The 22,992-nt window shown below is 32.4% G+C and overlaps 1 protein-coding gene across 1 annotated transcript in view; it reads right to left on the reverse strand.

Annotated features, from left to right (window-relative positions):
* Positions 1–8,148: 8,148 nt before the first annotated feature.
* Positions 8,149–22,992, reverse strand: part of spg (dedicator of cytokinesis spg) — a 64,489-nt gene continuing 49,645 nt past the window's right edge. Inside the window, exons 5-30 of the mRNA XM_088200970.1 lie at positions 21,087–21,198; positions 20,548–21,018; positions 20,099–20,449; positions 19,870–20,032; positions 17,652–17,775; positions 17,440–17,594; positions 17,188–17,356; positions 16,988–17,122; positions 16,673–16,919; positions 16,405–16,600; positions 16,100–16,335; positions 14,646–14,792; positions 14,293–14,578; positions 14,001–14,229; positions 13,633–13,795; positions 13,447–13,560; positions 13,258–13,386; positions 12,415–12,609; positions 12,037–12,345; positions 11,865–11,972; positions 11,488–11,798; positions 11,331–11,417; positions 11,155–11,260; positions 9,903–9,964; positions 9,744–9,814; positions 8,149–9,674 (exon numbers count right to left, since the gene is read on the reverse strand). Coding sequence (XP_088057096.1) covers positions 9,214–9,674; positions 9,744–9,814; positions 9,903–9,964; positions 11,155–11,260; positions 11,331–11,417; positions 11,488–11,798; positions 11,865–11,972; positions 12,037–12,345; positions 12,415–12,609; positions 13,258–13,386; positions 13,447–13,560; positions 13,633–13,795; positions 14,001–14,229; positions 14,293–14,578; positions 14,646–14,792; positions 16,100–16,335; positions 16,405–16,600; positions 16,673–16,919; positions 16,988–17,122; positions 17,188–17,356; positions 17,440–17,594; positions 17,652–17,775; positions 19,870–20,032; positions 20,099–20,449; positions 20,548–21,018; positions 21,087–21,198 — 5,137 coding nt within the window. The 3' untranslated portion in view covers positions 8,149–9,213. The remainder of the gene's footprint in view (positions 9,675–9,743; positions 9,815–9,902; positions 9,965–11,154; positions 11,261–11,330; positions 11,418–11,487; positions 11,799–11,864; positions 11,973–12,036; positions 12,346–12,414; positions 12,610–13,257; positions 13,387–13,446; positions 13,561–13,632; positions 13,796–14,000; positions 14,230–14,292; positions 14,579–14,645; positions 14,793–16,099; positions 16,336–16,404; positions 16,601–16,672; positions 16,920–16,987; positions 17,123–17,187; positions 17,357–17,439; positions 17,595–17,651; positions 17,776–19,869; positions 20,033–20,098; positions 20,450–20,547; positions 21,019–21,086; positions 21,199–22,992) is intronic.

Here is a 22,992-nt window from a genome sequence, read left to right on the forward strand (position 1 = left end):
TGTGAATTGTGCAATAGTACAAATACGTGTTGTTCTAGCGTCTCGCAATGCTCAATCGTCTTCTCCGATGTTCTTGTTGAATTCATAGATTATAGATTTTGTAACAGACCAGGATTTATGTGAAATGAAAAGCAGCTGTTTCTTCGATCTCTGACAAATTCAGATGAACTCTCATGTCTTAAGAAGGTAGCGAAATAATAAGTCAAATTCTGCCGTTTAGAAGTGTATTCCGAAAGGAAGTGTCGTCAATGCATTACAACGGGGTAAATCCGCACCAATTGGGTGAGTCAATTATACAAAATGAATATATAATTAAATAATAACCAACAGACTGAAAGTCTGTAAATCGGTTACATCTATATAATAAATTATAAATTATTTTTTGATATATACTTAATAATCAAAAGGTGTTACTGCAGCTGTTTTTTTATTCATAAAAAATGTTCATAAAAAATATTTATAAGAATAATGCGCTTATTGCGCTTAATGCGCTTTTTATTAATTTAATTTGAGCCTGATGCTGTGGCTTGAACCCGCGGACACTAAGTTACCAGTCAAGACCTTACGGATTACGCTATTCCGACCTTATATACTTTTTTTAGGTAGGAAAGTGTTTAGACTTGTTTCTATCTCAACCGATCAGTCAATTTGAGGATTTGGGGTGGAAACAGACCAGGGTTTTTTATGTTTCTATTCTCACAAAAAAGCTCAAAAATCAGCTGGAGATTTGGCAACACTGTTATTGAGCAACTATAAATTGGATTCCTGGTAGACACATAAAAATCTAATTTTTGAAAAAAATGTTCTTGAATAATTTTCAAAAAGTATTATATACACAGCGAAATAATATATTTTTTAAGGAAAATGCATAAATATCTTAATTTATTAAATATAAAATAATTGTAGATAATATATAAAATTATATCTCTCCTCTATATACCCCTCATTTTTTTTATCGATTTATATACAATTACTATTGCAGAATATTTATTTTTATTGTTTTTCTTATTTTTAGTTAAATATATTATTGACTAAGTAAACTTACTTATAAAATAGTTTTATATATTACTTATTTGATCAAACTATAGTTAAATAAAACATAAGTTATGACAAGTCAATTAAATTCTCTTTTATACATAATTTTAATAAATATTACTGGAAAATATACAATATAAATATTTCGTATGAAAATATAAGAACTCGACATATTTATATGTAAAAATAAACATCGTAAATCTTCAATCTCTTGTCTACATCAAACCTATCCAATAAAATTCTTATCTATCCCAACATCTAACAAATTGGCTCCCATATAAAACCTAATGAATCCATCATCAAACACCAATTTTCACGTCGCTCAAAAACCGACCACACACACCAACATCCACAGGTCATCATAATCTTCATCCACAGACTTTAATTTATTCGTATGGCTATTTAATTTGGTGTTGAGGTGTGGTGGCCGCGTGGGTGCCGACGCTGCCAATGCTGATGAGAGATGATTAATGCCATGGAAGGTCTCCCAGGACGAAACCATTTAACACTGCTTAGCTACGACCACTGCAGGGATTATAAATCACGGCCCGCTAATACGGCAAACACGCTCGATAGCATCACAATCAAAACACATCTCGCGCCGATCGACAGGTGATACGACACGTGGGTTAATTGAAAACCCTTGGCCAGATAATGAGACTCGTTAGGGACTCTAGAGTTGCCATTGTTTGCGAATATACATGCATAAGTAGTTGCTGTTGTGACTATAGTCTTCTTCTTACAAGTTCTCTCTCGTTGGATCTCAGCTCGTAACGAGGCGAGTCTTTTTGTTGTCGAAGATGCTTTTTTATTATATTGATCGGATTTTTTTTTGTTGCATTATGATTTTATAGGTTGTTTCCTTGCAAGGTTTGCTCCGTAGTCCACGTGTTTAAGGGGCATGCTCATAATCATATTTTAAGTGGCATAATATATTTTAGATGTCCACACAAATATTATTTGGCAATACCTTTACTGTACCATTTAATTTATATTTTAAAGTTTATTAAATACACGAATGTGAGATTTTATATAGATTCTACTATAATACGCTTCTACGTTTTTAATGCAATTTACAGAAACAAATATTTTTTGGAACTATTTAAAAAAATGTATACTGTATTTTAAGTACAGCTGCGTGATAGATAATTTCTGAAAGCCTGAATTTAAAATATCAAATATAAATAACAAAGGTCCTAAAAATTAATTTTTAACGCTCCATCTAACACATAAATTGAAACAGCTAAAAAGGTAAGTCATTTTTTTCGGAAAAATTAAGAATTGAAACATTTTTTTAGATTAACTCAAAAATCAGACGAGTTAAAAGCTCAAATTTTGTTAAAAATGTATAATGTAAATGTTGTCTTTTAATCAGGCTTGAATTTGCAAAAACAAATCGCAATGTTGCAAAATGTACCACTCGGTTTTTTTGGCACACCTGCAATTTTTTAAAGTTAATAATATTTTATTGATAGAAACGTTGACGTAGGTGAATAATACATGATATGTGTTTCTTTGAGAGGGATGTTAAATAACAATAAATACTTTCTGATTAAAAATAATAATATATCATGATTTTATTATCACCTCGTATATATGTATATAGGCAACAAAAGAAAAGGCAAAACCGCGCGCATGTTGGCCGTAAACTTTCTCTCTAGGCCTTAACCGTTTTACATACAACTTGGCCTTAACAACTAACTTAATGACTATTTTTATACTATATACTAAATATTATTCTAGTAAAACATGTATATGCGTGAAATATGTGTGTAAGTCTTGATTATCAAATTTATAATAAATAAATAAACACTTGCTGATACAGATAAAAATAACATTGAAATATATTTAAAGTGAAATATTTTATATTTATAATATAATACCTAGATAATGAAATAAATACATAACTCACTAAAATTTTTAAAATATAATTTATTTTTATTTTATTTTTTTTTATTTTTTCCTTTTCTTCTAAAAGAAAAAGTATCGAACTATAGTCACTTCATTGAACACGATCGTGTTTAAACATCGCATTCGCAGTAACCGGTGATTATGCGAAGCGCCTTCTCGGTCAGGAAACGAGCGTTGTGGAGTAATGATGAGCGAACATTGTGCAGTACGGTGGAGCGATTCTCGCGAAATTGGTGCCTTACTTACGGCGCAGCGCAGGGCCGGATCGGTAGAGGGCCCAGGTCCTTGCCTCGCCGCCGGCTCGACGATACACGTAACGAGACGTTTTATTAGAGGGGGCGGGACTGCTACGGACGAGGACCCTCGGATCACTCGTGATAATAAATTTAATTAAATAACTATATAATTTTAAATAAATAAACTAGAAAAAAATATTTTAATCAATACTGTTCCTTTGACATCCAAAGTTCCCAATAGCTTAATATTTTTGTAGCAGTTTTATAGGAACACAATTTTGGGAATTCATTATTATAGTTAAAAGTTCATCGAATGATAAGCGTCTATCAAAACCTTTTTATAAATTTTTGGATAAAATCCTCAGTGGCAACGAATGCCTTTCTACTCCTTTCCTTGTCATACATATACTATAGAATCGAGTTATATGTATTTTGTAGACTGAGCGCTGGTGGAGAAATGATGTCCTCTGGATGAAGTCACTCGGGCTTGTTGTTCTCTGTTCTTTGAGCATATCGCCTTGAGTCGCTTGATCATCTCATAATATGACAGCGTGTCAGATCTTTTATACTCTTGATTCAAGTCATCTCTGACGAATGAGAGATGCAGAAATTGGTTGGCCAATTGCATCGCTTGCATATTCGACCTTGCATAAGCGATACATGACCTGTTTTTCTCAAAAAATTGTCTACAATCTCAAGAATATAAATTAAGCGAATTACACAAAAAAATGCGCTGAGCGTCCAAATGAACCTCAACGTTTTCATTATTTAAATAAAAAAATATCTAAATATCTAAATCGAAGTGCGTCATTACTTTTTATAAATATATAATTTTATACCACAAAGAGACGCCCATGAATTCCGCCGCACTGAACATTGTAATTATGTTGCAGCAAAATATTGCGTCACGATCTGCAGCTAGCGGGGCACCGGAGAGTGAACTTGCTCACTGGCCACCCTGTACGTGCCTATGCACACACCGACGCGATGGTCCACTCTGTCCGTCTCTAATATAAATAATAATAAGACCACTCGATACTTGGGAGTCATGTGCACCTTGCATTCTTGTGCAATCATCATAGTAATACACAGTGGAAAATAATCGCCGGCCCAACAATAAATACACCCCGTATCAATGGGCCACTCTGTTCGATACATATAATCACGCCGGCGATCTCTTCGCGTTCAACTGCTCTTGATCACATCGACGAATTGCGGATGTTAAAAATTGTGAGGATAATACCAGTGCGTGTGTACGTGGACACTGTATCATGTTTACAATGCGAGATTATCCTGAGAACACGTGTAGTTACATGATATTTAAATTTAATTAATCTTGCAATCCTGTATTTCACAATAATAGTGTAAAAAACATAGTATCGTACCCTTATACATAATTAAATTTAAAAAAATAGAAACGAAGCGCAAACCATTTGATTATAAGCGTTAAATTATGAGAGCAGAGCGCGAGATTATGAGCGTTATGGCTTCGCTGAAATAGACCTGAATGCAACTATTTAATTAAAATTAATTTGAAAATATATAAACATCATATGTGACTTTAATGTCACTTTCATAAATTCAAATCATTGTTTAAATAATATTGTAGAAGATTCTACGTGAATTCCCAGTAGAAAGTGACAGTCGAACAAAGTGTTTTGTCTGACAAAACAAGGAAAAAATTGTTATTTCGGAACACCTAATAATTTGATGAGCGATTAAACTTATAATTTCGAAAGCTATTGGCGTTAATTAATATAACAAAAACTACTTAATCGCACTCCTAGAAAACAATTGGCATCGTCTCGCGCAGCAAATAATACTTATTACACGGATCAATTACAATTATCAGAAAGCAAACACAGTAGTTTTGCTTATATAGACGCCTGAAAAATCTATTTTCTACATGAAATATTCACGTGCTTCATAAATATTATATTAAGCCCAAAAAAAGGAAATCAGAAGCCAGCCTGAGATTATATGACCTGTCATTACTTACATTAGACGCCACGTTATTTCCACAAAACACAATATATCGTGTTCTGATTTATTTGGAATATGTCCGTTACAAAATTCCAAGAGGTGTTTGGCCCAAATTGAGCGAGGAGCTCCCGCACGGTCGTTCTTATACTACTGGCTTCCGTACTGCGCGGATGAGGTGGTTTATAATAAATTAAACACATACATAACATACAACAATATCAAATAAATTTATATACTACGCTAAAAATATCAGTTTAAAATACTTTATTTAATATTACAGGTGAAATAATGATAAATATTTAATAATATTTTATGTATCATTTTTTAGATTTTAATTAAATGTGACATGTCTGACATTTTAGTTGTTTAAAGTCAAAAGCGGGTGTGACTACCGTCAAATAATATAAAAAGCAATAACCACATAGAATTGCATTCGATGAGGAACGGAGTAAATATATAAAAAAAAGACTCTTACTTCATTTGCTTTTCATTTAGTGTTTATTTTTTTCTTAAAGGAACTGAATATTTTTTTATTATAATATGTAACCATTAAAAATTCAGCATTTTCAAGAATACAGCACTCCTCAGGTCTGGAGGTTGCTGGATTTTTGAATATCAACACGTACTAATTAAATGGTAAGACACCAGACTGAAAACAGTGACATATATTTAATTAATTAATAACTAATATTTATCACGACATTCATTTCTGAGATTAGGAAAATCTAGGAAAACCTAATCCGTGATGCGATATAAATAATGTCAATATGAGATTAGAAACGAGGTCCTTCACGTATTAGTGACCGACTTATAGCACTGGTCTGTCGTGCTGACATAAATTAAACAAACGATCTTTTCATTTTTTTAGTGTCTTTATTACTAAGATATTAAATTTGTATTAGTTATAATTTCTTGTAATTAAATGAATTCAATTAAACTTTATCATATACATATTTTTTAATTGTTTGAAATTAAAAATCTTGTTATATATGTACATACATATAATCGGTTATTTATAATAGGTAAATAATTCTTCCTCAAACTTAATAACTAAGTGCAAAAAAAGGATTATGGGCAAAGGTTTTTAATATGTGGATGATAAATAATGAAAGCAAACCAATACAAATGACTAGTAGTTTATTTCCTTAACCATTGAACAATACAATTATCGTTAAATACACTTACTAATATAAATATATGTATTTTTCTCGCTACATCCATGATTACGACTTACTAATTTCATATACGTATTTGTTGTAAGAAAATATTTTCCCACATATACATAATAAATATACATCGCTCATTCTTCAAAATCTATTATTAAATAAATAATGTCTACATTACGGTAATTTGATAAAAAAATAAATATTAATAAAGAAATATATAAAATCATTCGAAAATAAGTATAATATACTGATTATTAAAAACAAATTTAATGTTTAGAAGAATGGGCGATTTTTTAATATTTTACTGGTAAAGTAATTCACACACATAAATATGGTACTTTCATTACAATCACATGAAAATTAATTTTCAAATGCTAATGTAGATACACATATATATAAAAATTATGATTCATTGTATTAAGCACATATATATGTATGTATACGTGCATATTTTATATATAATTAATATATACTATACATACACGTATATAGCTACATATGAAATGCAATCATATCGATTATATAAATAGTAATATTTCATTCAATAAAAAAATACTATTAATTGTAAAAATAGAGTTTAAAATTTAATAACATCGGTAGCTGAATTATAACTATCGCGATATTGTTTTAAACGTAAATGTGAGATTCGTTTCATAAATAAAATAGTTCAAAATTTATAAAATAAATACTGAGTCCAATTGATTTTATCCTATCACAACGACAAACACTAATCTTATTATTTTAATAACTGATTTTATTTGGAATGTTTTAATGAGTGGTCCGCGAGGAGTATGTATGAATCAGTTAAAGAAAATAAATTTCTAAAAATATAAATTGTAAAACCTTACTACTGATTACAAATACGATAAGGAAGCCGATTGAAACAATTGCCCGAATTGTTCTACTTACGTCCTATAGAAAATACTCTCTCCCCAATAAATAAGGAGAGTTAAATATTACCATAATAAATTTGTAAATATTTATTATATTTTAATAATACGTATTATGTATAATGACAAAATATCGGTTAAAGATTCCGTATATATATAAAAATGCCTAGTTCGTTGAATCGTTTTTGAATTTCAATAATCGTTTATGAATTTGAGCAGCGTTATTTGATACACAAGCGGTAAAATGCTCCAGTTTTGCAAAAATATGATTTTTATATTAAGTTATTGGTCAAAAAGGCAGTAGTAGTAATAGTGTATTTTTATTTCTAGTTCGTACGATTATGAGCGATAAAACAGTAGTATAGAATTTGTCGTAACAAGTCGACAATGAACCGTTTACTATTTTTAATATTAATAATATCAAATTAAATACATCACAATACAATTAATACCTCTTACTTCTAATAGTGACACGTATACAAAATAAAAATTGTAATACGATTGCGTATTACATTTAATGAAAATAATGATTGTATAGCATTCTCATTTCAACATACACAAAATTGATATGATTAACACTAATGTTACCAACATTCGTTCGCATGCAATAGTATGTAAATATTACACATAAAAAAGTAACAGAAATAGACTAAATGAGCAATATAAAAATTATAATTTAAATACAATATTAACATGTGATTCGTATATCGATGAAAGTTAATTAAATTATATTGCACGATTATATAAAAAATTATGTAAATTGTAAAGTTCACAAGTATAGATTGCATTATAATGAAAACATTATCATCATTAATATATTATGTAATATTAAAAATATAAGTACTAATTTTTTGATAATAGAAATATATTAAAAATATTTTTATATATATTGTTATTATTAAATAGACGTGCAATTCATAAAAAATGTGAAAATCAGGAGGTATTTATTTTCAACCAGTCTTTTGAAACATCATTCACAATCATCTCAGTTGAAAATAAGCTAATTTGTTTAAATGTGCATATTTGATAACAAAACTAAACGTAATAAGATAAATGTTGGTTTCACAATGTTTCAATATTAAAATATAATCACCACATCCCTAACCTAACTTACGTTTACTAATAAATTTCGATCTGTCTTTAAAAAAGTATCAAAGTGAAATTGAGTAATGGAAAGTAAAATAGTAAACAGCACAACTATTTTACTACAAAATTTGAATCAAAACACACTTCTTGTCGTGCCATCTTAATTAATACTAATCATTTCACAACCGAATCATTATGGTACCTTCGTTCAATTTCACCGATCCTTATGGATGGGGTTTCGTTTATCCGACCTTTAAATATATCATCACTTATATGACTATCATGAGATTACAAAGTAAATAATCGAACATAGAAATTCAATAAAATTGTGACGTTAAAAGCAAATTTTAAACAATATAAATAATTAAATACTGTTAAACAAAAATATTATAATCATAAATAACATAGAATTCAATTAATTAATGCGTAGTGCAACATCGAAAATACTTCGATCAAACATTTGCGAAAACACGCTTTAAAAATTCACTAAGTTTATAAAACAACGAGTAAGATCTATCAGTAAATATATTTGGAAGTCATTTATAAATCATTCAGTCTATCTGTTTATTTCACTAATAACAAAAGTAGTCAAATAATCCTTCACGTCATATATAAAACACCAACATAGGACTACCCACACATTATAAATGGACCATAAGATTTTCAGTCCAGTACGTTTATAAAATAAAATATTGAACCGTGATAAAGAGTAATAATTTAATACACAGCGTATTAGCAATCAGTGAATAGTAGTGAATGAATAAAAAAACTTGGCAACTATTGCTAGTTTGCAAACTATTTGTCATTGGAATGTAATAGAACAGTTTCGTATCAATAAAAATATTTAGAGATTCATTGAACACATCGTCAATATTACATTTTATCGTAAAAAAGATATTAAAAAATTTAAACATTGATGTTTTCTTGTACTCTCATTTTAGGTGCGATGTATCCGTCGGACATAATCATTCCGTTTTCGCTCCTCTCCATGGCTCCTGCTTTCGGAGGTATCGGCGGCGGGCCGTCTTCAACGTCCGCGTCGTTATCCGGAGTGATGTTCATAAAATTGTCCAGCTTGAAGTTGTTTGGATTGATGGGATCGCCGTATCCGAAGCTACCGTTGAAATCGGGCGTTTTGTTAAAGTCCATCGATTCTGAATTGTATTGGCTCATGGCCGGTTGGTACTCTTCATAAGATAGATTCGTCAAAGCACTGGTGAGTTCGCTCAAACTGGCTGTTGAGATTCCGGAGTCCCGAAGATCCGGCGTGACTGAAGTAGAACTGTTGTCTTCAGGTTGTTGGTATCTATGAGTTCTTTTCGGTATATTTGGCGGAGCATTATCCATCGACGAACGTTTATCTAAACCTTTAAATGATAGTTTTTAATATATAATTTTATTTAATGTATATTTTAAATTTAAATATTGATATGAACCTATGCTTCGAGGAGGCAATGGAGGAGCTGGTAAATCTTGAGTTGGTGAATTTGCGCCGTTATCTACTTCCCTATAGATTTAAAAGTAAATACATATATTAATTTTATAAAATAAAATTTTAAATATATCCAATTGTATCATGATAATATAAGTTTTACCTGGAATGCCTTGCAGGAGGTCGTAATGGAGGTGATATACCATCAACTGACTCAGATGAATACTAAAAATATATATAAATGTAGGTATGTATTAAAAGATCAGTAATAAGTTCATTGTTAAGACCAAGTATGATGGTTAATGCCAAGAAAGGAGAGGAATGGCCAAAAAGCGCGTTGTTGAGATTGGCACTATCTTTTTCCGATGGACTAATAATTGTTTAACCCCTTGAGTAGTGAATTAATTTATACACATTTGTTAATGTGTTAGTATACACCTGGGAATGAGTTTATTTTTCCATAATTCTTTTTGTTATTATTTATTTATTATTATTTTATATTGCATTTGTAGTAAATTATAGAAAAAAAATCAGTGAATCTGAACGTTTTAATGTTTTGATTTATTTTAAAACTTTTTTATACTATTATATTTTAACACATTTCTATTATTAAATTTCTTTAATTTATTTTACATATTTATTATATATTATTCGGTTTTTGTGATTTTTTAAAGCATTTCAGAGGCTCTCAATATTTTTTTATAAAATTAACATTAAATATTTTTTATTATGTTCATTTATTTCATATTTTTTAATTTATTAGTATTACTTTCTATAGAAATCATTAACAATAATTTAAATTAAAAAAATATTATTTAAATATTTAACTAGTTATACAAAAATAATTTGCACTAATAACAAATAAATTCCACGAAAAATAAATTATTTCACTATAATTAAATTTATTCAACATTAAAAAAATATTTCAACATTGAACAAATATAACGTCCATTTACTGTTCAAACCAAAACCTAATTTAAACAAACTAACCTAACTCCAAAAATGGATTATATAATTAAAGTTTAGGTTGTACCAAATGTAAAGTATTAAAATAGAAAATATATATGTATTCAGTTTCTAGAAAAGTCATTGCACATCAAAGAGCAATAACCATATTTTGATAATCACGGCTACCGACCAAATTTAAAAAAAATATTGACCTTTCTGTTTAAACTGACCAATTATTAGATTTATATTGACCTATTCATTATTTATACTGACCATTACAGTAAAATAATACTGACTATTCGCTTAATAAAATACGGAACATTAAACTATTTAAATACTGACCAATTAAATATAAGTTACGATTAATGGTATGGAATGTTTCATGTAATATTTGATTTCTTGCAAATGGTATGTCTTACTTTTACACTCTTATATTATTAATTAAATGCGTTATTAAAAATACTCACAATCGGCTTAGTATATAAATGAGAATCTTCATAGTTCGATATTTCTGTGCTTTCAGTTTGAAGACTTTGTGCTCGTCTTTCAACAGGTACAGGTGGTAATGGTGTACTGAAATAATATTTATAAATCATAAACAAATGCCCCATAATTATATTTACATCATTGAGAAAATACATACTTGACAATACTCTCCGATTGCTGTCTCTTGATTCGAGCAATCGGTCCTAGTGATTGTTTCATTTGACCGAATCGTTCCAACAGGCGTCTAGAATTTCATAAACATATTATAAATCATGCAATAACTATTTATAAGACAGTACATAATAAATTTTAACCTATGCAACGGCTGAACACTAGTCGGTGCCAATCTTCCGTGCAACGCCAATGCAGCTTCCAATAGACGAGCTTGTGCAATGAGCAACGATCTTAATCTTGAAACTTCTCCACTCAACTTTGGCCACTGAGAAATGAACTCTTCACACAAAAACGCTTCCTGATACTTGCTAGGTCCTCCCATGACATTAGCGTCAATAATGCCCTGAAGTCTCATTGAGAATGGATTGATATTACGTGAAGGTTCAGCCGTATAGAGCGCCATGAGTTGCCTCAATTCTCTCTCCACAGTCTCCATAGTTTCACACGCATACTAAAAATACAATTATATATGTAATAAGACTATAACCCAATATACACACAATTAAAGAAAGCATACTTGTATCGGCGCAATTTCTTCTACAGACCGGTGCACAACTTCTGACCAGCGCAATATACTAGGAAGTTCATTTTCAATGCCGATAGTACTACGCTCAATCCATAGACTCTGCAGTAAAATTTATTATAAAACATACCTTTATACAATATATAAAAATCAATTAATTACTAACCTTAAATTCATTATCTTTATCAATGGGTCCTTTGTGTTTCGGTCTATCGCAATGGAAAGTTCTGAGATGATGGGCTTGATAATGACGTGTCAGCACTTCGGGAGCAGTGGAATTTAATCCACCGGCTCCGGGAGTCGGCACACCTCGAACGTTACAAATTTGAATAAACTGTCCATCAGAATTCAGTAGACTTTCATCGGGTGGAGAGTTTTTCATCAGTATTTGAGCCGTTGGGAACTCGGCTTGGAGTCGAACGGTGAAAGCACCTATGCGCTCATATTCAAGTCCACGATACACAAATTGTTTGTTCTATAAAATAAACCAAATAATTTCATATTCAACATTTAAAGATTATATTAATTTAGATGAAATACGTACTCTGACAAACAGTGGGAAACCTTGACCGTAATATCCCACTCTGAAATACTCGGGATCAGGTCTTAATTGAGTCAAGATGTTTTCATGAAAACGGGCTCTGGTTCGTAAGACATGAGCTAGCTTTCCGTAATCGTACAATTTAGTCTCGTAGAGGTCGGCCAATTCCTTACATAGCGGTATTCCAGCCTCCCAGCACTAAAATCAGATTGATTATATTCATATTATCGTACTATATTGTATATCATATTATTACTTTTCACTAATATTTTTTCCGACAATATAGTAAATGAATGAAAATGAAGAAATAAATGGGACAGAAAGGTTTTTGTACAGAGTCGTCTTATTGATTTTTATTGGTACTCATATACAATAAAGGATCAGCGTATAAAGTATTTTTAAAAGTACCTGAATGTAAGGAATATTGTTTAAAAACTTCTTATTCTTTGAAACACGAAATATGCATAAATAAACAGACGGATAAATGGTCATAAATGTCGGCAACTTAAGTCGAAATTTGATTTGCTTATTTATTATATTTCCCAAAATAAATTATGAAAACGACAATATATACAAAAGCTTTATTCAATATCTTTAAAGAAAATGTACCGACTCTTGAATCCATGGATTTTTTCGCAAATTTCGCAAGCATGTATCAATATTTAACAATATATTACAGTATAAACATAGAAATACAGCATTCAGTTCGATTTTAAATGAATGTACATTATTTTTCAGGTCTTTTTTTATTACCAATTAATAATAAAAATAAAAGTAATGTCAATACCGGTAATACCAGGACAAAAAATGGGCAAAGTCGGAAGTTAAATATAAATAAATATATACCTTTCCCCGATCAAAGTAGTTGATGATTTTGTGATACAGCATCTCTTTCCGTTCGCATTCAGGAGTATCCGGATGATTTGGATCAGCTATTGAGTTAGTACTCTCCCAGCTCAACATATCAGCGTACAGCTACAATCGTAATAAATTGCAATATGCATATTTATAACTTATAAAATTCATTTAATCTACCATCATTGTATATCCAGCTTCAGCATAATTTTCAGCGGCCAAATGTAGATCATGCAATCTGTATATGTATCTCAAATACAGTTCCTTTCTGTCAATTTCGTTCTTATAAAAGTTCTAAAAAATTAATTAAATATTATAATACAATAATCTAAACTGTATTAATAAATATTATAAATCTTATAATACCAGAAGATTAACTGTGCATGCCATGCGTTTATCTCTATTTTCTTCTCCTTGAAGAACAGCACGATAGTCCAATAGACGCTCAAGTAGTCTTGTAACGCAACCGACAAAAGCTGCGCCTGCTTCACGCCATCCGCCTTCTTCGGCTTGAACTCGCTCCATTAACCTATTAATTGACAAAAGTATTTTATATATTTAAAATAATAACATAAAGATTTATACAGTATACTAATACAAATACAACATAAACATTCATCTATCGAATACTTACACAGCACTGAGATGCTCCCTGAAGCATGGAATTAATTCACAAATATAAATATGAATCAAAACTGTTTTGGGGATTGAATAAATAAAAGAGATCAACTCACATTGTGTTAAACAATCGGCGATATTCATCATCAGCTTTGTTGTCGGAGACTAGTGTATCGAGACGATCCACCAGAGCAGCCTCAAGTCGACGCGCATGTCCAGCAACTGCTCTTTCACGTGCCATCAATTCAACCAAAGCACTCAAAGCGGCACGTCGTAATTCTGCTACCAGAGTAACTTCCAACAAAGGACCGACCATCTCTCCGGCCAAAACCAATTTTTGATCACCTTAGGAGAAATAAAAATATAATTAAAAACATATTTAAGCACTAGATTTATTTGATGTATTACCTAAATGAGACCACATTGAAAGTAGATGTAAAGCTGCCGGCACACGCAAATCTCCGTGCACTTCTTGAAGCGGAGCTTTCCAGCCTCGTCCCCATGATTCGACTTGTAGAGCGGGCTGTCTTAAGAATTTTACCAAAGCACCCAAATAGGCGCTCCATACTTGCGGATCAAACGGTGGATCTGGACCTAGGAAGAATTTAGGCAAAGGAGGTGCCAATAGCTCTAATCCTCGCAGGAGAGCTGCACAACCGCTTACTCTCATCAGTAGCCAATCTCCCGGGAATACCTATATGATAAAATAAAATCAATATTCACAGTGAATAATAATTAAAAAAATAAAATACAATACACACCTCTAATTCAACCAGATTGGTGAAGAGCAAGAACGTCCTCATAAGAAAATCTTTCAGCGGCTTATGTGCCAACGAATCGCATAATCGTTTCATTTGAGAAGCATTCACAAGTTCTAATAGTCCGAGAAGAGAGGCTGTTAATGCTCCCTGAAAATATGTATAATCTTCAGTATCTTTATTACAATCCTTACTTTATAAATCATATTAAATAATACGCTGGACTACGACAAAAGTGTCCGAGAGCGAATGACACATTCTGCTACTAACACAACATATTAAGACTAAGGATTGCAATACCAGTAAAACAGTATTGGTTCAAAAATTTACCTTCGGTACTACCGAAGGTCAATTTTTGAACTTCAGTACTACAAAATGAAATACCGGTAGTAACAAAAATTTTTTTTTTAATCTGTACATCTTATTTGTTGATAACGATATCACCATAACTTAGAACTATGAAAACGACGAAGCCCATATTACTTAAAAACCAAAGCGTAGAATTAAATGGTGTTCATTCTAGGTGATTAATCTTTTATCAGGGTAGGACATCAAAGTAGAATAATATTCATTATGTAACAGAGAAATGACCGCGCCCTTTTTTATGACAGGGATGGCTGGCGAAATGAAAACAAAAGCAGGTATTACATTCACAAAATTCTTTCTACTATTTGTACATTTTTATCTCCATTCAGACATATTTATAGCCAAATAGTTCACTGAATATGCTTTATAAATATTATTATATTATTCTAAAATTAATATTAAATGTGTAATAAAATAAATAAATCACATCTCAATCATCAATAATATAAATATATTTTAAGAAAAAAATGTCACTTTGAACAAACATATTTACAAATTTCTACGCACTTCTTTCTCATAATGTTCTTTCAGATAATCATAACTTACAAAAAATGAGTAATATATTTTATTGCTATAAATTGGCGAATGGTACTTTGGCCCCTAGTATAAAAAAGTTAGGAGGCATCCAGAAGCAGACGATCAAAGACAATGTGGTCTTATATTTATTTTTACAAAATAAGAAAGATTTGGCACCCGAACTTTCAAAACTATTTTTTTTTATAATTAACGAAGTGTTTTAAATTAAATAATTTGTAATAAAAATATTAAATGCATCAAAATAATAGTTGCCAAGGTATTCGAATGCTTTGGTCTTGCTAATCAATAAGCATGGTACTACATAAGATTATTTTTTCGGTCAATTAATTAAAATAATAATAATAATGTCCGTAATGTAAATACCGGTATTGAAAATTTTGGTATTATTGTTAAGACTAAATACATAAAATCTTTCCCTTAAACTTTATCAATGAAAAAGGTTATATCTGCGTACTCTTTCTGAAACACATAAATAACTATAACAAACATGACTCTCTCGAACTAGTTGCATTTGTATAATAAAATATAGTAATATATAACCAAGTGAGTCTTACCAGTACTGAAGATGTTACTCCTATTATATTCAACAGCGAGTCCACTAAAGCGTCCAAGACTCCGAGACATAAAGTATCGAGATGCATAGGTGGTATTATATTATTCTCTCGTTGATATTCATACAGTGCAGCTAAAGCATCTCCGAGAAGTTCTGCACACTCTTCCAATTCATCACGTCTCAGTAAATGTGATCGGACATGACGACAGATTGTTGCAAGTAACACATTACGTGATTCTACGAGTTAAGCATTTCATTAATAATAATAAACTTCTTCAAAAGTGAAACGAACAAAACTAGATTTACCATCGTCACTAGTGAAGAGTTTAGTGGCAACGAGTTGACGAGCTGCTTGCAATCGTGCACGAGCAAGAGTGGGCGGTGATGCTGGAGCTGGTTGCGGTGCGTCCAACAATGCAGCAGCCGCTCTAGCGCCTTCTGCAGCTCCGAGTGCTTCACCAATCTGTTCCATGACTGCTCCGCAAGATCCCAATAGAGCGATCTATGATTTATTAAATAAAATGAAGATAAAGCGAAAAAGTTAATGAACTATAAATATATATATTCGTATTACTTGTGCTGGAAGTATAGTCTTTGTAGGCGCAAGACGTAATATATTAGCCAGAGCTGCTGCTGCTGCTCTAAGTTCCTTCCTGAAGCTATCTTCATATTGTCCGCCGTTAGCTCTAGCAAATAACCGCCTGCTTTGAATAGCGAACCTTAAAATAATTCCAAGTGAACGGAAACACTTTTGAATCGGATCTTGGTTCTCCATTCCTTGCGCCCATTCCGCACAATGTTGGATCGATATCAACAGTCCCCTATAATTAATCAAATATATATAAACAACACATATAATATCAACAATGACTCAATCAATAATGCTCACTTATAAACTAAGGCTGCTGCAAAATGACTGTCGATGTAAGCATCCATCACTGGACGGAAATGTTGAAATTTACTCTCATCGAGAAGACTGAATATCGATACCAAGACTAGGAATACAGTTCCAGAATATGGAGTACTGAAAATACAAACGATGTTTTAAACATGATCAAATACGTAATAATCATATATTTGATTGTATACCTATTTCCATCTTCAGTTGAAAATAGTGAAAATAGAGCATCTAGAACGTCTTGAAGAAATTTAACCAGTTCTTCGCATAATAATTTATCTCCCAAGCTATACACTCTCAATAATGTTTCTTGAATGCATTCTGGATGAGCACGCCATTGCAATAAAGCCAATAAATCACCTAAGATGTGTATTACATTATTATTAATAATCAAATATTATTAAGAAAATTATACATGTATTATATATAGATAAATATCATACTGTTTTGAGTGAGTTTAGTCGAACAAAGCAACGTTTTGATAACAACTACTTCTTTATTACTTCTACCGAATGAGCAAAGATCACTGTTTGATTGCTTGTTGAAATTAGCATCTTTGGTACCACTCGCTAGATTCAGGTAACTGGCATTGAGCAATCTAAAATTGATATTTGTGTTAAAACAGTTCTTCCTTTATTAATTTATTGTATAATACCTCGTGGGATCTTCACATTTGTATATAAATAGCTCATGCTGTCCGTCACTGATAGTCGCTCCGCATTCTTCCATTAGACGTGCGAAAGCAAAACCAAACAATTTACGTTCGCCTTTATCGCGCGCTAAAACATCAATCAATTAGATTCGATATTATTTTGATAACATATCAGGTTGTCCCTTAAGTATTTGCGTTGGTTTTTCTTACATTTGCAAATATGTATAACTTTTTATAAATTAACAATAACTTCACTATTATTTTGGTGTTTCTCCGTTAAACTATATTATGTTTTATGAGTTTTAACTCAGTCATAATGCGACAATAGCAGTTAAAAACATCTGTAATGCAATGAGCAGGGATGTTATTAAATTTAGAAAGTGTCAAATGTCGTATTAAAAATTGATTCGGGACTTTTGACAATGAATATATATATAAGGGCAGATTGTTAGTGAGGATATTAGGGCTGCCATCAAAGCATGTCCGAGATTAACAATACAATAAAAGCCCAACGTTTCGTCTTCATCAGTTCACAGATGTTTAAAAATTTGCATAATATGGGTCTCACAAATTGTTTGAGGGAAATATCCCCCACCTGCCAAACAGACATCAAGGGGGTTCCCCAATGATGTCTGTTTAACCCTTTCACCACGACTGATATTTTGCGCGCCATTTCGAAATTTGTTAATTCATGCCATATTTTTTATAATTTCTCTGCCGCTCTTGACGAGTGGCAAAGACGCTGGAGCTCCCCCATCGAAAAGGTTATCCTTTAAATTTTTCCGCAGGTGGAGACCCGACTCGAAAAGCGCTGGATGAGATGCGACGTACACACCACAGTTTTTCACAGGGCACGGGGCCTTCGGAGCCTACTTGAAGCGATTCAAACTAAAGCCAGAGGCGGACTGTCCATGTGGCCATGACAACCAGACCTTGGAGCACATCTTGTGGGACTGCCAGCTTCTAGACGAGGAGCAAACGCAGCTCCACTCCGCTTTCGAGCTGGAGAACCCGGGCCTTCTTACCCACCAAGGCCTAGTTGCGTCAAAGAAAAACCTCCAAGCTTTCGAACGTTTCTGCAAAAGCTACTCCGACCGCGAAGACGTCCGCTCCTCATAGAGTGCTCCGTCACCTGACGCAGCGGGGCACCAATAAGATGTCCCCTCTCGGAGCCCCAAAAACGTCCAGCACCATTCACGGACAGCCTTTCTGTCCTAATCCGAGATACTCGCACAAACAGCCCTCATTAGGAGTACCTGCGAGCGCTTCCTGCAGTTGGAGTGCGCAATGCTGATAAAACAACCATCAATAAAGAGAAGATATGACTAAAAAAAACCTCTTGTTGAACATGTTGCGTTAAAAAATTATTTCTCTCCCGTAGACTCCCTAGGTAAGCGGAGCGCGACTGCCCGCTACCTTCCCTTTCCTCCACTTCCCCTATCCAACTCCTGTCTCCATAAAGGATAGTGATGCCGGAGACCATCAGTAGCTAAATCGCGACGGTCAACCCGACTGCGGTCATCACTCGGACGATCAAGGAAGGAGGCCTAGTCTAACGCCTGTCCACGCAGCGTGCAGGCGCGAAAACTAGGCTGGGTAATAACCGGTCGCCCATGGGCCGAAACTCCCGAGTCTAATGCGACCGTGGAAATAGGACGTGGGAACATTAAAAAAAAACAGGCTCAAATGTTTGTTGTACCTTTAGGTGCCCAATGAGTACTGGCGATTTTTTTGATGACTTCTATAGAAGTCATCCACGGTGAAAGGGTTAAAAGTGACTCAAACCATAAAATTACTCTCCTTTATAAATTAAAGAAGGGTAACTTTAGACCAAGAAAGCGCTCGCCTTCATGTATTTAAGAAGGCGATACGAAAGATGAATGGATTTTCTTGAGAACTCCTTTCTCACCTACCCTATTCTTCAGACAATGATCTATCGTCTATTTATATCCCTGCAGCTATTTTTAGGTGAAAAAAAAACATTTAACAAAACCTGATATAAAAAACGACATTAAGAAAGTTATTGCTTCCAAAAAAAATTATTTTTCGAATCAGATAAAAAAAATTAATTAACATGTGGATAATAATTGTAGAAAAGGGTGGAAAATATATAATTTAGTAAAAGTATTACACGTTTTAATTTTTATCTCATCTAACCCGCACCTTCAAAAACGTATCGACTTATGGAACATCCAGATATACATATGTATATTATATTTACTTGAACAATGTCTGAAATCAATGCGCAGATGAGCATTTGGAAATCGATCTAAAGGAACTGCCAATCTTAATGCCTCTTGCCATGCAGGCTGATTGTTATGGTATAACAACGGAGCATCGTGGTAAGCTCCTGCTTCGGTTCCAGCAGCGCCAAACACGCAATCCTAAAAATATATATATATAAACCAACTTCTAAGCCATTTAAGTTGAATTATAAAACAATTATGCACCTCAATTATAGTGCCTGAAGAATCTAACACAGAAATTGTAGCGAGAACGTTTTTAGGCGTTGTTTTTCCGCCTCTTTCGAATTCGCCACGTTCTAATGTCAAGAACAGATCGTTTCTAATATCACCGGGCATGATCACATCTGGGAATCCAATCTTGCACACTCGAGTGGCTCCGGCGGAACTAACATTTCCGTTTCCGGCCGCTGGACTGCTTATATCACCTCTGATCAACCGCAAAGATACGGTCATGCCAAAATTTGGATGGTTCGACAGCAGACTGTATTTATTGCTTTGCTTTTTGATGATCAACTCGTGCAATTGATGAAAATCTTTCTCTTCGCATTGATAAATCTAAAATGATATGAACAGATTATCATAGATCTGAATTAATAAAAATTGATCTGTTTGGATGTTGTGAATGTTCTAAGATTTTTTTAATTTAACATTACCTTAAAACTAAATTCTCTTTCATCTTGATACAACGGCGCCGCCAGTACGTCGCTCAACGCTAACACCCCAGCTCCTAAAGGTCGTCTATAGTCTTCGGTGACGCAAGGTGTGATTCCGCGCTTAGTGGCATCTGTTGCTAATATTCTACCGACTCGTACAATCTGAGCTACCAGATACAGCTCTTTGGCTAAATCAGCAGATCCTAAATCTGTGAATATGGCACAATTTGCGTGCAGTTTGTCGAGATAATTTTGGAAGCCATCAGAGTCGAGACGGATCAAGAACCGCTCCGACACAAATGCTTGACGGCGTCCGTCGTACAAACTGAGGAGAGCTCGTGCCGGAGCTCCGCCGCCGGCGGCACAGGCTCTTGCGCAGCACCAAAGATGAGCAGGTCCGTTATTGGTATTGACAGTTCCGTTGGTACCGTTGCCTCCGCCATGACTACCGCCTCGTCTAAGAGTTCCGGTCTATAAAATAGATCATGTATATAGCGACATTATAATGGAACGTATAAGATTACAGTTATGTTACTAACGTTGACTGATTTAGAGCTGGATAGATGCACACGGTATAACTTAACAGCGCCGAGTTCTCCTGGTTGAACAGCTCTTGAACCATCGCGTGGTACGAGTTCCAGTCCCAATTTTCTGTAAAGAAATTAGTAAAATTTAGAACTCAATTTAAGTTAACCTTTTGAGTAGTGAGTTAATTTATACACATTTATTAATTTGTTACAATACACCTATGACTTAATTTTACGTATTTTACCATAATTATATCTGTTGTTATTAATTTATTATTACTTATACTACATTTATGGTAAATTATTGAAAAAATCAGTGATTCTTAACGTTTTATTACTTTGATTTATTTTACTAATTTTTGTATTACAGTGAAATCTCAGTATAGCGAAGCTCACGGGACAGAAGAAAAATTTCGTTATATTGAATGTAAAGAAGATGATATATTTTTATTTTATTTTTAATTATCATATTACTACAGCATCAAAATAACCTCTTACAAGATTGACAGATCATTTTTTATCCATTTTTAAAGGATACTGTATTTGTTAAAAAAAATGTTTAACAAAAAAAGTTTAAGGATCGGCGAAACACTTTGAATGTCGCTTGTGAACACATCCCACACACGCCAAGTCAAGGACGACTGAATTCGGAGAAATATTGTATCAAGTTGTAACGTCATTCTTAAATTCGGATCAAAATATTTCGTTATACTGAGATGAGTCTTCGTTACAATGAAAAGATTTTGTATGAAAGTTTTTCGGGGACAAATTGACAATTCGTTATACTGGGAATTTCGTTATTTCGGTATTCGTTACAAAGAAATTTTACTGTATTATGTTTTAATAATTTATTTTAACACTCTTCTATTATTAAATTTCGTTAATTTATTTTACATATTTTTGTGGATTTTTTTATATCAATTCAGAGGCTCTCAATATTTTTGTATAAAATTAATATAAAATATTTTTTGTCATACTCATTTATTACGTACTCTTTAATTTATTGGTATTACATTCTATAAAAATAATTTACGTTAAATTAAATTTTAAAAAATATTATATGAATGTTTTTTATTTATTATTTTTTTGGTTATGTATGTATATAACTATCCTGGGTACCTCAAAACAGTGAGTGATCGACCACCGTACATGTACAGTGATACCACTCAAAGCTTTAAAATAAAAATAATATATAATTTATTATAGTAAACTTTTGAACCTTTTTGAAAGTATTTCTTTCGTTAATTATTATTAAACTACAAATATTGGTTTGAAGATTTGCTAAATTACATAATTATTAATGATATTACATCATTTTGAATATAAATTGTAATAATTAATATTCAATTAACGCATTTCTAGCTAATTGGATTTCGTTGCATATGAAATTTATGTTCCAACTCTTTGACATTGCTTTTTTGTTAACCGCATGGTTATCCACACAGACGCCAGTTATTTATTATAATCTGAGACTTCTTCCAAAACAGGTTTTGAGTCGCGATTCGCAAATGTGCATCGACTTATCGATGCAGTGAATCTTCGAAAGACTTTTCCAGGGCTGCTGCTATTATATTTAATTTTTTAATATGAAAAATATAAATTTGAGCTATACATAAAACAAAAATCATGACTGCGGTAAAAATTATCTTATCAACGATCATAAACCGCATAATTTAACAACAGATAAAGTTCATAAAATAATAAAATTCCCTGCATTATTTCATGAAAAGTGAACTAAAAAAATAAGTCAATATAAACTGTGGAATCGCCGCTTCTCATATAGTATATTTTGTATAGCTGCGGCACCGCCACTGTAAATGCCTTAAAATGAAAATTTGATGTCAAATTTTGTTCATATGTGGAGTGGGAACGATAGAAGACATAAAGGCTTGAGTAGTGCTTATATTCAATAAAATAT

Source organism: Plectrocnemia conspersa, unplaced genomic scaffold (assembly GCF_051122295.1).
Source record: "Plectrocnemia conspersa isolate PC_06_02 unplaced genomic scaffold, ASM5112229v1 ptg000012l, whole genome shotgun sequence".
NCBI classification, from domain to species: Eukaryota; Metazoa; Arthropoda; class Insecta; order Trichoptera; family Polycentropodidae; genus Plectrocnemia; species Plectrocnemia conspersa.